This window comes from Cibotium barometz, chromosome 19 (genome assembly GCF_041138505.1).
Source record: "Cibotium barometz isolate CiBa-2024 chromosome 19, ASM4113850v1, whole genome shotgun sequence".
In the NCBI taxonomy this organism is placed as follows: domain Eukaryota; kingdom Viridiplantae; phylum Streptophyta; class Polypodiopsida; order Cyatheales; family Cibotiaceae; genus Cibotium; species Cibotium barometz.
Window position 1 is genome coordinate 34,537,061 of NC_141064.1, and position 15,741 is coordinate 34,552,801.

At 41.7% G+C, this 15,741-nt stretch overlaps 2 protein-coding genes across 2 annotated transcripts; both read left to right on the plus strand.

Annotated features, from left to right (window-relative positions):
- The first annotated feature begins 1,153 nt into the window (after positions 1–1,153).
- On the plus strand, positions 1,154–7,072 carry LOC147628510 (uncharacterized). Its single transcript, XM_086813058.1, has 6 exons — positions 1,154–1,328; positions 5,276–5,357; positions 5,454–5,676; positions 5,773–6,353; positions 6,446–6,790; positions 6,875–7,072. Exons 1-5 carry the CDS (start codon positions 1,154–1,156, stop codon positions 6,606–6,608), a joined length of 1,224 nt encoding a protein of 407 aa, XP_086669184.1. The 3' UTR covers positions 6,609–6,790; positions 6,875–7,072.
- On the plus strand, positions 6,695–7,877 carry LOC147628511 (uncharacterized). Its single transcript, XM_086813059.1, has 4 exons — positions 6,695–6,790; positions 6,875–7,094; positions 7,204–7,640; positions 7,740–7,877. The coding sequence occupies exons 1-4, from the start codon at positions 6,695–6,697 to the stop codon at positions 7,875–7,877; spliced, it is 891 nt and encodes a 296-aa protein (XP_086669185.1).
- Positions 7,878–15,741: the final 7,864 nt, after the last annotated feature.

The following is a 15,741-nucleotide window of genomic DNA, read 5'->3' on the forward strand; positions in this document are numbered from 1 at the left end:
CAAGTCACTAGGAAAAAAATCAACAATCCAAAGTCAACAATTGAAACAAGAAAGATAACCTCACTATATTTTACCATGTTTCAAAAGTTGAAATGTCACTCACATAGGTGAGGTCTTGCTGCCAGATCCAGAAGGAATATCCCCAGGGGTAGGGAGTGGTGTTGATGTAATGGCTACTTTTGCAACATAAAATGATGACAGGGTATTATCTAAGATATAATACCCATGTTCACCAATCCCATGGTACAAGGGAATTGTCCCTATGCTCTCAAAACCATCATCAGTTTGCAATAGACCTTCAATAAAAATTTCATGTTCTGCACCTAGTTTTTCTTTCATTAATTCGGTTGATAATAAACATTTCCCATGTGAAAATGATAGTCTAAAAAGAGGGCCTCCAACTTTGTGTAGAAAAATCTGAACATCTGACTCAGAATCCCTACATTTCAGGAATACATTCCAAAAGAAAGTATAATGTGATCACACATATCCATTAATATTCAAAACAAAGTAATACTATATACATTACACTAAAGCTAATAAAACGACTACGTGAGAAAAAGGCATAGGCTTCCTTTGGAATGAAAGTCTAATGAAAGGACAAGCTGGAAAAGCTATTTTTTAGTATATTTACTCACTAGTTTGAAAGACTACTAAAACAGACTATTTCTAGACTATCAACCCATCACAAAAAAAAATATAGATGTTGCAATCAATCAACTCGTGGTAAAACTCCTTCTTCTCTTTATATGTTATTTCTCATGCACTGTTTTGCCATTGCTTCTTATTAGGTTGCCATTGCTTCTTATTAGTTCACCCTCAAGCTGCACTCAGACCACCCTCCTCTTAAGATACAATGGAGCTGCTCTGTCTTTCTATTTATATATTACTATCTCTAGTTTTCTCAACATTTTCAGAGGGTGATACCTCTGAAGAAGAAAATAGTGAAATTAGTGAAAATAGTGAAATGGCTCCAGAGGAGCCAGATACCCCACCCGCTGAATGGTATGAGAGCTGCCATGATGGAATCGCAGATAGCGATTCCACCACAGAATATTCTCGGGTGGACTGGTACAATTTTCCTTTCGAGGAAGAAGAAGAGGAAGAGGAAATACAAGAGGAGGAAGAGGAGGAAGAGGAGGAAGATGAAGAAATGCCTGAAGAAATGCCCGAGCAGGAAGAGGAAGCAGAACATAAAGAAATGCCCATTGAAATGCCCGAGGCAGACACAGGCACAGGCTATGATGCAGATGCAGAGAACATCCCCGACTCCCACGGTGAGAAAGATGACAATAAGGAAGATAGGGATGACAGTGAAGAAGATGACAGTGAGGAAGATGGGGATGCATAAATTTCCCCACATAAATTTAGGATTTTGTCCTGCAATTTTTCTAGTAGGATTTTGCCGATTTTGCCCTGTAATTTTCCCAGTAGGACTCCAACTAAATTTGCCCAGTACGTTTTTGTTTTGTAATTTTCCCCAGTAGGATTTTGTTTTTGTAATTTTGTATTGCAATTTTCCCAGAAGGATTTTGTTTTGTAATTTTCCCAGTACGATTTTGAAGTATAATTTGCACATTTTTCCTTGTACTACAGTGGTTTAATTTTTAGTGGTTTAATGTTCAAGTAAGCACAATAATATATATTCACACGACTTTTTAGTGGTCAAATGTGTACTGCAGTGGTTTAAGCAGTGGTTTAGACTTTTTAGACTTTTAGAAGAAGTCCTTTTAGAAATATTTACACGACTTTTTATGCACACGACTGTAATCTATTGGAAGACCATGACTGGAATACCTCTATAAAAGGGCATCCACATTGTACTCCCTAAATATATCTGCACAGTAACGTTGTACTCCCTAAATATATCGCTGAAGTACAACAACGTTGAAGATGAAGATGTCTGCTGCGCTCATGTTGCAACTCTCACCCTCACGACAAAGGGCATCACCTGCCCGAGCATCACCTGCCCGAAAGAGAGTATGTTCTTTTACGTTTTTTAAATGTGCGTTTTTTCCTTGCGTTTGTATTTTGTGTGTGGGGCCAAGACCATGAATGTCTACTGGCTCCTCCTCTTCATTGTATAGCTAAAGATGGCCACGTACTGGCACAAGATGGTCATTGTAGAGCTTTAAGGATCAAGTGCGCTGAGCGCACTTGATCTAGGAGGCCCCTACACAGGCATGTCTTGTCTATCCATGGAGGCATCCACATTAGCAAAAGATGTCTATGTTTTTATTAAAAATAAGGGCTCAACATGCCCATCAAAAAATTTAGACCTCAACATGGCCACTGTAGAGCTAAACATTGGCTTATGCTTTATCTGCAGAGCTAACATGGTTATTGTAGAGCTTCCTGGATCAAGTGCGCTCAGCGCACTTGATCCTGGAGGCCCTACACAGGCATGTCTTGTCTATCCATGGAGGCATCCACATTAGCAAAAGATGTCTATGTTTTTATTAAAAATAAGGGCTCAACATGCCCATCAAAAAATTTAGACCTCAACATGGCCACTGTAGAGCTAAACATTGGCTTATGCTTTATCTGCAGAGCTAACATGGTTATTGTAGAGCTTCCTGGATCAAGTGCGCTCAGCGCACTTGATCCTGGAGGCCCTACACAGGCATGTCTTGTCTATCCATGGAGGCATCCACATTAGCAAAAGATGTCTATGTTTTTATTAAAAATAAGTGCTCAACATGCCCATCAAAAAATTTAGACCTCAACATGGCCACTGTAGAGCTAAACATTGGCTTATGCTTTATCTGCAGAGCTAACATGGTTATTGTAGAGCTTCCTGGATCAAGTGCGCTCAGCGCACTTGATCTTGGAGGCCCTACATAGACATGTCTTGATCCAGTAAAAAAATTTACACCTTACATAGACACCTCAACATGGCTACTTACTGTAGAGCTAAACATGGCCACTGCAAAGCTATCTGGAGGCTTCATCTGCAGAGCCATTGTAGAGCTTCCAGGATCAAGTGCGCTCAGCGCACTTGATCCTAGAGGCCTTACATAGACAGACCTACATAAACATGGACCTACATAAACATGTCAACATGGACCTACATAAACATGTCTTGATCCAGCAGAAAATTTACACCTCAATATGGCCACTGTAGAGCTAAACATGGCCACTGCAAAGCTATCTCGAGACTTGCATGTGCAGAGCCATGACTATGCCATCATAGTCATTGTAGAGCTTCCAGGATCAAGTGCGCTCAGCGCACTTGATCCTGGAGGCCCTACATAGACATGTTTTGATCCTCAATATGGCCACTGTAGAGCTAAACATGGCCACTACAGAGCTATCTCGAGACTTCATCTGCAGAGCCATGACTATGCCATCATAGTCATTGTAGAGAATGAGTTTTTACATTGGCCATTAAAATCCAGATTGTAATCAATAGCAGTACATTATTACAAGCAGAGAGCTAAACATGGCCACTGCAAAGCTATCTCGAGACTTGCATGTGCAGAGCCATGACTATGCCATCCTTATCATTGTAGAGCTTCCAGGATCAAGTGCGCTCAGCGCACTTGATCCTGGAGGCCCTACATAGACATGTTTTGATCCTCAATATGGCCACTGTAGAGCTAAACATGGCCACTACAGAGCTATCTCGAGACTTCATCTACAGAGCCATGACTATGCCATCATAGTCATTGTAGAGAAGGAGTTTTTACATTGGCCATTAAATAAAAAAATCCAGATTGTAATCAATAGCAGTACATTATTGCAAGCACAGAGAGATAGAGAGAGGGGGACTTACATGCTTGCAAACACGCAGAGGATATTTGCAGGTGATAATTGTAGAAGAGGATAGTTGTAGACGACAGCTGCAGAGAATAGAGTAGAAGATAGTTGTAGAAGACGATAGCTGCAGAGGATAGTCGTAGAAAATGGTTGTAGAAGATAGTTGCACGAGTGTACCTTTCCTTCCAGCCGTTGCAGAGGAATGAAATCCTTTTTGGGAAAAGGTTTTTTCGAGCACTTTGTTATTAATGATTAGGAATTTACAGCCTTGAATAATCCGTATACTTTGTGCCAACCCGAGATTATTTTCAACCTTGAATAATCCGTATATTTTGTGCCAACCCTGCCAACCCATGATTATACAACCTTAAATAATCCGTATACTTTGTGCCAACCCATGAAAACCCATGATTATACTACCTAGAATAATTCGTGTAGTTTACTTTACTTTTTGTGGGAAGAGTTATATCTTTGAAAATGGACACCAACTCCCAACGTTATGTGACTAGATCTTCTTGTTCTCAAAAAGATTGTTGTTTTGCTGGTATGGATTCCTTACTACCTCCTTCTAAACGCTCCAAAAAATTACAGGCAAGAACAACCGAGAGGGTGTCTCGAGGATTGTTTGATGAGGAAGTTCAGAGTCAAGGCCAAGTGTTGATGGAGAATGATAGACATGAGAATGAGAGAGACAGGGATGACAGACAAGAAGAGGATGAGAGACAGAATGATAGAGAGGATGAGAGACAAGAGGATGAGAGAGAGGATGATGATAGAGAGGAAGATAGACAGGAGGATGAGAGAGAGGATGATGACAGAGAGGATGATAGAGAGGATGATAGAGAGGAGGATGAGAGAGAGCATGATGATAGAGAGGATGATAGACAGGAGGATGAGAGAGAGGGTGATGATAGACAAGAAGATGGGAATGATAGAGAGGATGATAATGAAGAAGAAGAAGGTGGAGACACATTGACAACTGAGACAAGAAAAACAGAGAGCATCAAAGCAGAAATTTTCGGAAAGATCCTTAAAACCTCTACTCCAACTGCATTCATCGATCGAATTAGAGTTAGATTCAGCACCCCCCCCCAAGATCCCCTTGTGTAGGCTTCTTCCAACAGAGGCCATAAGGAGACTATGCCCCAGTACTGATAAGAACCTTGGTCGAGCATTCAAGAACCTTGGTGGGTATCTTGAAAGCAAGGGGGCGTTCACGGTGTCCATGTTTGATTTGGATGGAGAGGAGACTCCTCTGACTGAAGAAACAACATTGTCATGGAGTTCAACATGGAGGGATGTGAATGGAACTTTTGAAGAGTCTCTCAGAAATATGCCAGAATGGGGACCGTTCATCCAGGGTAAAATGATACATGTACTGGATGGAAACAACCGCTATAAATCTTGGATGGATTTGATTGCTCAAGGTGAGGGTGATTTGAAATGTTTTTATCTATTTATACAATTTTATGTATGCATCTAATATAATTTTATCATCTTCTTTCCTTTTACTCAGAATTTCCAAATGACATCTCTAAGCATTGTCTGGTGGCCTGTGACTTTCTACAATTCGAGAAGGCTGACGTTGGAGAGCTGATGTTTTCTCTTTCCAGATTGAATAAGTATATGTTTTATTATTTTTCTCTTTTTTGCTCTTGGCATTGATTGCATGATGTTGCTTCAACTCTCTGCAGTGGTTGTACTAGGATGCATGACTATGCCTTTGTACCAACAACTTTTGGGGATAGGCTCTTCCAAATAAGGAGAATTGGTGAGTCCGATAAGACTACCCTCCTTGCAGAGCTCGATGATGAGGACAAGGCTTGGATGGAGAATGAAATGAAAAAGTGCCCCACTCGTGGCAAAAAAAGTTGGTTTTCTGTTCCAATAAATATATTGGCATGGCTTGTGTTTAAGGTATGCAAGATATTAAAGGTGTGCAAGATCTACTTAATTATGCGAAATATGTTTAATGTATGCAAGAGTAATTTTGTAATTAAATGGACTCTGTAGGACGATATGGAGATGAAAATCGAGGTCAAGGCTAAGGGCATGGATGTAGACGGAAGGGCTAAGGTGATAAGAGAGGTAGAAATTCTGTATAAGAATAGGGTGGGAAAGTTTGCCCGCATAGCAGACCCTGCCAATGGAGAATACTTTTGGCGTGCTGTTTTGTCACTTCCTTGGCATGCAGCAGGGACCCATATTGCGACAGAAGAGAAACTGAACATGATTGGGGCTGCACAAGTTAGGGATGAAGATAAGGCATTCTTAGTTCGAATGTTGGATAATTCACAAGCTAGCATTCGAGAGATAGAGTACTTGCCTAAAGACAAAGCAAAAGCTAGAGAGTGGCTACATTCATTTGTGTTCTGGCTACAAATAAGTTCTTATGGCTCCAAGCTTCTGGAGGAGATTGAAAATTGTGATAGAATCTCCTTACCTTCCATTAATTCCTTTATAAACTATGTCGTCTTTCATCGACGAAAGTATTTCAAAAAAGCTTTCAGAGTTCATCAGGGGGATATAAAATTTAGCAATGATATGGACACACAAAAAGGGCTACGCTCTGCAACACATCGAGTTGTTTATAGGTAAAAAAAAAAACTTGGTCAATTTTATTTCTTCTCCTTATGCTTCTTATATAGCCTATTGACTTTAGTTTTCCTTTCCATTTGGAATTTAGATGGCTGCTGAAAGAGGTGGATAGTGGTGTAGTACAGGCCATACCACCTCTTGTGTTGTTATGGATTTGCGAGGATACTCCACGATATATATATGCGGATCTGCACCTTGGGAGAGTAAGTGTTTTCTGTAATCATGGTCATGATGATAAAATGTATGTATGATGATAAAACGTATGTTATCTATTTTTGAAATGCATGGTTAGCCTCTATCAAGTGTTGAAAAGACAAGATGCCCCTGGTGGCTAGACATGGAGAGGTTTGTTGTGCCAGATGAAGAAATTCAATTACATGATCAATACTTAGCTATATTGGCTAAGATGACCATAGTGGAGGGTTCTGATGAGGTAACCATAAGTTGTCTCTGATTTTTGCACGATGATAAAGTTTTTTGATGAGGTAATTTATAACCATAAGTTGTCTTTGTGCAGAGTATACCATTGACTGCAGTACGTGGCTGCTCTACGAGCTCTCATGCCACATCTATAGCCTCTACATCTAGAATGCACCCTCTACCAGTTAACCTAGGGAGGGATATAGTGAGTCAAGCATTGGATGCAAATAGGAGACAAAGAGAAGTACATCAAACAACAAGTACTTCGGGCAATGTACATGTAGCCTCGTCTATGATCCAACCAGCACCTTTGAAAGGTGATATCATGCCGTTAACAGTAGTGTATGTTTATTGGGGTGATAAATATTTTTCCTCTTACCAATCAATCTTCTTCTGTGTTTCTTCTTGCATTGTGGGAATTCACAGGCATGGTATATGCATTCAATACCTCCATCGAGGACCTTGCAAGGGACTGTAAGAACATAGAAGGGCCATCCCCTCTATTCAAACATGTTTTGGAAGCCATGAATGTGCTTTGTAATAAAGGAAAAGTCCATGGGAAAAGGACTGACTATTGTGTGGAGATGGTGTTTGTAGACTTCCCCTCAAACCTCGTTGTTGAGGGTTGTTTGGGACACAGAGTGCCACCTTGGAATGTGGTTAGCGAAAGTCTATATGAGGCAACTTTTCAATTTGTAGACTTTTGTCTTAATGATCATGGCTTCATAACATGCCTTTATACAATGGAAGAAGGAGTGAAGATAGAGCATGAGGCAACATCTAGAGGATTTGTGGTCTTTCATCGACAAGTGGTCAAATGCACTCCACCAGTGGGAAAGAAGATGGGACAACTTGTAACAAAGGTAGCTGCACACTTCTCTTCTACAAAAATTCTTATGTCTATGTCTATTTCAACTTATAGCCTAAGGAATTCACTACTATTTGAATGGATTTCATTACAGGTTGCATGTCTTATTCTATCTGTTTTTGTACGCTCAAGTACACCAAGGCAGTATTTACGGATGTATGGAGATAAGGTGGAAGAGCAAAATCTTGGGAGTGAATTAGATCTGGAACAAGACCTCATTCAAGATATGTAAGGGATCGACTCTGGATCTGTGATTAAAAACAATGTCTATGTATTTAGGGTTTAGGTTTTTGGGTCTCTCATCTCTGTGTTTATGTAGTGTTCCTGAAGAGGATATGGTAAAACGAAAGGGAAAGCCTTGGAGAGGTGGTTGCCAAAGAGGGCAGAGGCTATGCAAGTACATAGTATCTCTCTTTTCAAAGACAGGGGATACTATTGTTGACTTGTTTGCTGGGACTGGAACTCTTGGACTTATTGCAGCGGTCATGGAACGTAATGTTATTATCTTTGAAAAGGACCATCGCATATATAATAAGCTATTGGAGCCATATTCTACAAAGGTAATTCCCAAATTAATAAGACAAGGCACTGTTAATACCCCATAATCCTCTATAAATGCAATGTTCATTAATTTCTTACTTTTTTACAGTTTGAAGAAGACTAAAGACATTTTGGATCTTAGCATTTTTTGTGAAGACAGAAGACATTTTGGATATTAGCATTTTTGGTGGATGTAGCGTGATATTTGAACTTTTTTTTAAAGACATTTAAAGACAGTTTCGATGTAGCATTTTTGGTGGATACAGAAGACATTTTATATATTAGCATTTTTGGTGGATGTAGCGTGATATTTGAACTTTTATTTAAAGACAGTTTGGATGTAGCATTTTTGGTGGATGTAGTAAGCCTGCTTTTATTTTGTGTCTTGAATACATTGTCTTGAAGGTGGTATGTCTTGAAGGTGGTATGGCATGTCATGTAGTAAGCCTGCTTTTTTTTTTTGGTATGTCATGTGTCATTCTTGCTCACTTTCAATGGATACATGACAAGAAACTGCTCGCATCTCGTATTGATTTGAAAATAATTTGCAAATTGGCTCGCTGCAATGGGCTCGCTCCGTGGCCACCCTCTGTACACTCGAGGTATCCCACTCATGTATGTAGATTAAAGAAAGCGTTATATGGTCTGAAGCAAGCACCTCGTGCTTGGAGTGATAAGATGAGCAGATATCTTATCTTCCTTGGATTTCAGATTTCTATAGCAGATTTTTCACTCTATGTGAAGAAAACAAATCATGGGATTGTCTTACTTGTCAACTATGTGGATGACTTGATTGTCACACGGGATCATGCTACAGATGTTATGCATGTTAAGAAGGCATTGAGTGGGCAGTTTGACATGAAAGACTTGGGTGAACTGAGATACTTTCTTGGGATTGAAGTGATCAAAGACCATACAGGTACATCATTAGTGCAACGCCAATATGCATTGGATATGTTGGCAAAATATGGCATGACAGGGTGTAAGCCAATGAGTACACCTTTGGAGCAGAATGTGAAGTTGCGGGCTGATGTTGGTGATGAGTTGGATGATCCATGTATGTATAGGAAGATGGTTGGAAGTCTCATTTACATGACTATCACACGCCCGGATCTCAGTTATGCTGTAGGGCTAGTAAGCCAATTTATGTAGAGCCCCAGAAAACCTCATTTGGATGCAGTGAGACGCATTATGCGATATGTAAAGACCACTGCACATTATGGTCTTCTTTATGAGCATGGTAAAGGCTTGGATATACATGGCTACACAGATGCAGATAGGGCAGGTAGCTCATATGACAGGAGGTCTACTAGTGGTTATGTCTTTACACTTGGAAGTGCAGTGGTGAGTTGGAGTAGCAAGAAGCAACCTACCGTTGCTTTATCTAGTACAGAGGTTGAATACAGGGGTGCAGCCATTGCTACTTGTGAAGGAGTATGGTTAAAAGGTCTCTTAGCTGATTTGGGTGAGCCTATTGATGGCAAAGTTGTCATTCATTGTGACAACATGAGCAGCATACAGTTGGCCGAGAATCCAGTTTTTCATGTGCGGACCAAACACATAGAGGTCCATTATCACTTTGTCAGAGAGAAGGTGCTGGATGGTACAGTGGATCTAGAGTATGTGAAGACTGAAGAGCAGGTGGCTGATATCTTTACAAAGCCACTTAGCAAGGAGAAGTTTGAGTACTTCCGTACTATGTTGGGAGTACGTGGGATGAGCTTGAGGGGGAGTGTTGAGAGCTTTGTGTAACATGCGGAAGCTCTGAGAGTCTTCTTTCAGCCCTAAACACTCTTGGAAGCCATCTGATGCAAAAATGCAGGTATAGAGAGAGAGTAGAGAGAGAGAGAGAAGTGCTAAAAATTCAGGTATATTCTATGGTACAAAAAGGTACCTAAATCTGCAGCCATGGGCTGCCTTACATAAAGGTGATAACACCTAAATTTGCCCTAAACTAGGACCCTACTGATCCACTCCCTAGTGGAATGAATGAGTTCAATGATGAGCACTTGGGCCTTTTTATATGGGTCTTGGACCCCTTTTATGCTGGCCGACTGCTGGTCGGCCAGTCATAAATTCTTTAAAGGTTATTTAACTCAGCCGACCGGTCATAATGCTTGTCTTTGATGATGCACCTGCAGCCCCCTTCAACTTGGTTCAGCTGCCTCAACCTCTGGTACAGCCGACTCGCTTTTGGTACAGCCGATAGGCTTTTCCTCTTGCTCTCCAAGCCCTGCTCTAGTCTAATAGCTCTCTGTGCTCCATTTTCTGGTTCTAATGGTCCTTTTTCTGGCTGCCTTTTTTGGACTAGCTGAGGAACTTGTCCATGGGCATCTGTGCACATGACATCCCCCTCTGCTAAACTTGATGACGGGATTCCAACCTGCTCTTGGATGATTGTCATCATCCCAATCCTGTCCCAAAGTCCCTCTGTCATCATCCATTCCTGGCAATCCTTTTTCTCTGAAAATTTGGCCTGTTCTCCAAACCACTCTGTCTTCAGACGAACATCTATGCATCTGGTTCCATCAAGTCCACAATCCATTCCTGCCGACTCTGAACACCGTCTTGGTCTTCATTCCTGGGAACTGAGTCTGGCACCCTCACATCACCCTTGGAGGATAAACCTCCTTGGGGACCGTTACCTGAGAACCTATCTGGCTCACGGCACTGCCATCCCCATCTGGAACTGTGGAACACCACCAACAAACCTCCTGGGAGTTCTTCCCGCTCTGTGTTCTTGCCTTGGGCTTCTAATCCGTGTACTTTCCTGTACCTTGGACCTGTACACCATCATCTGGGACTCAATCAGTGTTTAGCTTTGCTGAGCGTGATGCTCTGATACCAATGTAACATGCGGAAGCTCTGAGAGTCTTCTTTCAGCCCTAAACACTCTTGGAAGCCATCTGATGCAAAAACGCAGGTATAGAGAGAGAGTAGAGAGAGAGAGAAGTGCTAAATATTCAGGTATATTCTATGGTACAAAAAGGTACCTAAATCTGCAGCCATGGGCTGCCTTACATAAAAGGTGATAACACCTAAATCTGCCCTAAACTAGGACCCTACTGATCCACTCCCTAGTGGAATGAATGAGTTCAATGATGAGCACTTGGGCCTTTTTATATGGGTCTTGGACCCCTTTTATGCTGGCCGACTACTGGTCGGCCAGTCATAAATTCTTTAAAGGTTATTTAACTCAGCTGATTGGTCATAATGCTTGTCTTTGATGATGCGCTTGCAGCCCCCTTCAACTTGGTTCAGCCGCCTCCACCTCTGGTACAGCTGACTCCCTTTTGGTACAGCCGACAGGCTTTTCCTCTTGCTCTCCAAGCCCTGCTCTAGTCTAATAGCTCTCTGTGCTCCATTTTCTGGTTCTAATGGTCCTTTTTCTGGACTAGCTGAGGAACTTGTCCATGGGCATCTGTGCACATGACACTTTGATAGCCCAAGCTCATCTACATCTTCATCTATGGCAGTACATCATGAGCTTCAGAGGGGCTGTTGAGATTCAAGCTCGATGTCAGCATATGCCAGCTATGCTATGTGCTGGCATGCTAGGTAGCAGCATGCGTGAGACATAAATGACCGCGTCCAGCTGGTCATAGTGTGTGGACATTAGCTAGGGTTAGTAGAGTGTGGACACAACTCATAGTGTGAGTTGTGTATTATGGATTATGGCTTTATGCATTGTGTGAGAGGGGAGATGGCTTCCCTCTATGGTTAGGGTTTGCAATATACATTAGGGTTTGCTCTTGTGTGTGTGTCTCCTCTCCCTCTACTTGTTTTTCATCAGTACTGCCATAGATGAAGATGTAGATGAGCTTGGGCTATCAAAGCTCTCAACACTCCCCTTCAAGCTCATCCCACATACTCCCAACATAGTACGGAAGTAATCAAACTTCTCCTTGCTAAGTGGCTTTGTAAAGATGTCGGCCACCTGCTCTTCAGTCTTCACATATTGCAAATCCACTGTACCATCCAGCACTTTCTCTCTAACAAAATGATAGTGGACCTCTATGTGTTTGGTCCGCGCATGAAAAACTGGATTCTTGGCCAACTGTATGCTGCTCATGTTGTCACAATGAATGACAACCTTGCCATCAATAGGCTCACCCAAATCAGCCAAGAGACTCTTTAACCATACTCCTTCACATGTAGCAATGGCTGCACCCCTGTATTCAGCCTCTGTACTAGATAAAGCAACGGTAGGTTGCTTCTTGCTACTCCAATTCACCACTGCACTTCCAAATGTAAAGGCATAACCACTAGTAGACCTCCTGTCATACGAGCTACCTGCCCAATCTGCATCTGTGCAGCCATGTATATCCAAGCCTTTACCATGCTCATAAAGAAGACCATAATGTGCAGTGGTCTTTACGTATCGCATAATCCGTCTCACTGCATCCAAATGAGGTTTTCTGGGGATCTGCATAAATTGGCTTACTAGCCCCACAGCATAACTAAGATCCGGTCGTGTTATAGTCATGTATATAAGGCTTCCAACCATCTTTCTATACATAGATGGATCATCCAACTCTTTACCAAAATCAGCCCGCAACTTCACATTCTGCTCCAAAGGTGTACTCATTGGCTTACACCCTGTCATCCCATATTTTGCCAACATATCCAATGCATATTGACGTTGCACTAACCATGTACCTGCATGGTCTTTGATCACTTCAATCCCAAGAAAATATCTCAATTCGCCCAAGTCTTTCATGTCAAACTGCCCACTCAATGCCTTCTTGACATGCATAACATCTGTAGCATGATCTCTTGTGACAATCAAGTCATTCATATAGATGACAAGTAAGACAATCCCATGATCTGTTTTCTTCACATAGAGTGAAGAATCTGTTGAAGAAACCTGAAATCCAAGGGAGATAAGATATCTGCTCATCTTATCACTCCAAGCACGAGGTGCTTGCTTCAAACCATATAATGCTTTCTTTAATCTGCATACATGAGTGGGATACCTCGGGTGTACATATCCTTCTGGCCGTGCCATATAAACTTTCTCTTGTAAATCACCATTTAGAAATGGATTTTTCACATCCATTTGATGCATTTCCCAACCATTTGTTGCAGCCATAGCAGTGACTGCTCTCACTGTTCCCATCTTTGCAACTGAACTAAATGTTTCATCAGAGTCCAAACCTTGGGTTTGTGCATAACCCTTAGCTACCAATCTTGCTTTATGTCGCTCAATGGAACCATCTGACTTGCATTTCACTTTGTAAACCCATTTGCAACCAATGACATTTTTGTCTTGTGGTAATGCAACCAAATCCCATGTTTCATTATGAACCAAAGCGTCCATCTCAACATCCATTGCCTTCTCCCATACATGCTTTCCAATAGCTTCTGTATAGCATGTAGGTTCCACATGCTTCACCAAAGAGATCATATATGCGTAATGCATAGCAAAATCACGATATGTCAACCTGTCAAGTGGATACCTGACCCTTTGGGATCTCTGCAATGCATGCGGATCACTCTAAACACCCGTCACTCTAGCATGTGGAGGCACATATCTATCCTGCCTTGCACCAGGTGTGCGTAAAACTGGTATGCCAAGTTCCTTATCCAAACTCTCTGAACTTGATGACTCATAACCTGTAATGCCAATTCCTTCAACCTTCTTTTTCCCTTTATCCACAACACTACTCCCACTGCTCTCACTCTCATGTCTCAAGCGTCCTGACCATGGACGTATAGTGCTACTCTCAGACTCTGCTGGTCCAGATATAGAAATAGAACTTGCTTGTGGCAAGTTCACATGGACATCAGCATCAAGAGAATCAATGACACCCTCATCCTTTGCTTTGTACCAACTAGCAAGTTCATCAAACAACACATCTCATGAGATAACCACTTGCCTAGTTTGTGGATTGTAACATTTATATGCCTTGCAATCCTGTGCATATCCAACAAACACACACTTTTCTGCCTTAGGATTCAACTTTCTCCTCCTCTCGTCAGGCACATGTACATAAGCTATGCACCCAAACACTTTGAGGTGTCCAATGTCTGGTCTAAAACCTGTAAGCCGCATCTCTGGCGTACTTCCATGTATGGCTGCTGTGGGTGTCTTATTAAGTATATACACTGCAGTGGCACACGCTTCTACCCAATAATAATCTGGCATGCTCTTTTCATTGAGCATTGCCCTGGCCACATCACAAATGACTCTATTCTTCGTCTCAGCAACACCATTTTACTGAGGTGTATACCTGCAAGTTAACTACCTTCTTATGCCATGCTTTCTTAAGAAATGCTCAAAAGCATGCGAGGTGTATTCACCACCTCCATCTGTCCTCAAACATTTTATCCAAGAGCCATATTGCTTCCCTGCAAAAGCTTTGAAGTCCATAAACTTTCCCAACACTTCACTTTTCTCTTTGAGAAAGTAAATCCAAGTCATTCTGCTGAAATCATCAATGAATGTCACATAATATAAGCTGCCTTTAATGGATGGGTTTTGTGCAGGACCCCATACATCGCTATGAACTATCTCAAGTGGCCTGCTACTCATGTTGCCTTCTCTAGGAAACGGCAACCTCGCCTGCTTTCCAAACTGACAGGCATCACAAACATGCATATTCCCATCATACTTGAATCTAGGCAGCCCACTAACAATGCCTCTTGCTTGCATGTTCTTTAACCTTTGTATGTTCACATGTCCAATCCTTTTATGCCACATGTCAATGTCCTGTACCACATTTCGACTTTTAGAGAACATGGCTAATTTCAACTCAGGAATCCCAGCATCCAACTTAAATAACCTGCCTTCTTTCTTGCCTTTGGCAATGACTCTACATCCATTTTTGAAATCCTCAACGAAGCAACCATGCTCGTTGAAACGAACCTGTAAACCCTGCCCCACCATTTGACCAACTGAGGCCAAACTTTTTGTAATAGAAGGTACATACAAGACATCTGCCATAGATTTTGTTTCACCATTGTGCATAACCAATGGAACACTTCCAACATGTGTGATAGCATGTTGGGTATCATCTTCTGTCTCCACATAGCCTTTCACATCCATAGGCTTCATATGCTCAAACCATTTGCCATGACAAGTCATATGGATTGATGCTCCAGAGTCCATATACCAAGTGTCATCACTTTCACCATTCGACATCATAGATTCCACAACATGTTTCATGGCAAACAAGTGATTTGCGCTGCCATCATTATTGCTTGATGCATAATTTCCACCATGTTGTGCATAATGTCCACCATGTTGTGCTCTACCCCCTCTCAAATCATTTTGTTTGCGGAAACAATCACGTGCCATATGACCAAATTTCCCATAGTAATGGCATTTCACATTTTGCATAGATGTTTGTTGGCCTTGCCAACGTCCTCTACCACGAGGATTACCTCTACCTCTCTGAGGTGTATATCCACGACCACCTCTTGCACCATATGTAGGCTGAAAATTCTGTTGTGGTGACCTATCCTGCCATCCACGGCCATTACCACGACCACGTGATGCAAATCTCCCCTTGCCTCTAGATCCCCTTTGTGAATAGAAAGCGTGATTCCTGCCA

What these genes read in the sequence shown, in the direction of transcription:
- LOC147628510 (XM_086813058.1), top strand. Translation starts at nt 1,154, where the DNA reads ATGCCTGAAGAAATGCCCGAGCAGGAAGAGGAAGCAGAACATAAAGAA. An exon ending in TGACAGTGAAGAAGATGACA is followed by an intron (nt 1,329 to 5,275) that starts GTGAGGAAGATG and finishes CCTTTTACTCAG; the next exon opens with AATTTCCAAATGACATCTCT. An exon ending in TGGCATGGCTTGTGTTTAAG is followed by an intron (nt 5,677 to 5,772) that starts GTATGCAAGATA and finishes TGGACTCTGTAG; the next exon opens with GACGATATGGAGATGAAAAT.
- LOC147628511 (XM_086813059.1), top strand. Translation starts at nt 6,695, where the DNA reads ATGGAGAGGTTTGTTGTGCCAGATGAAGAAATTCAATTACATGATCAA. An exon ending in TAGTGGAGGGTTCTGATGAG is followed by an intron (nt 6,791 to 6,874) that starts GTAACCATAAGT and finishes GTCTTTGTGCAG; the next exon opens with AGTATACCATTGACTGCAGT. An exon ending in TGGGACAACTTGTAACAAAG is followed by an intron (nt 7,641 to 7,739) that starts GTAGCTGCACAC and finishes ATTTCATTACAG; the next exon opens with GTTGCATGTCTTATTCTATC.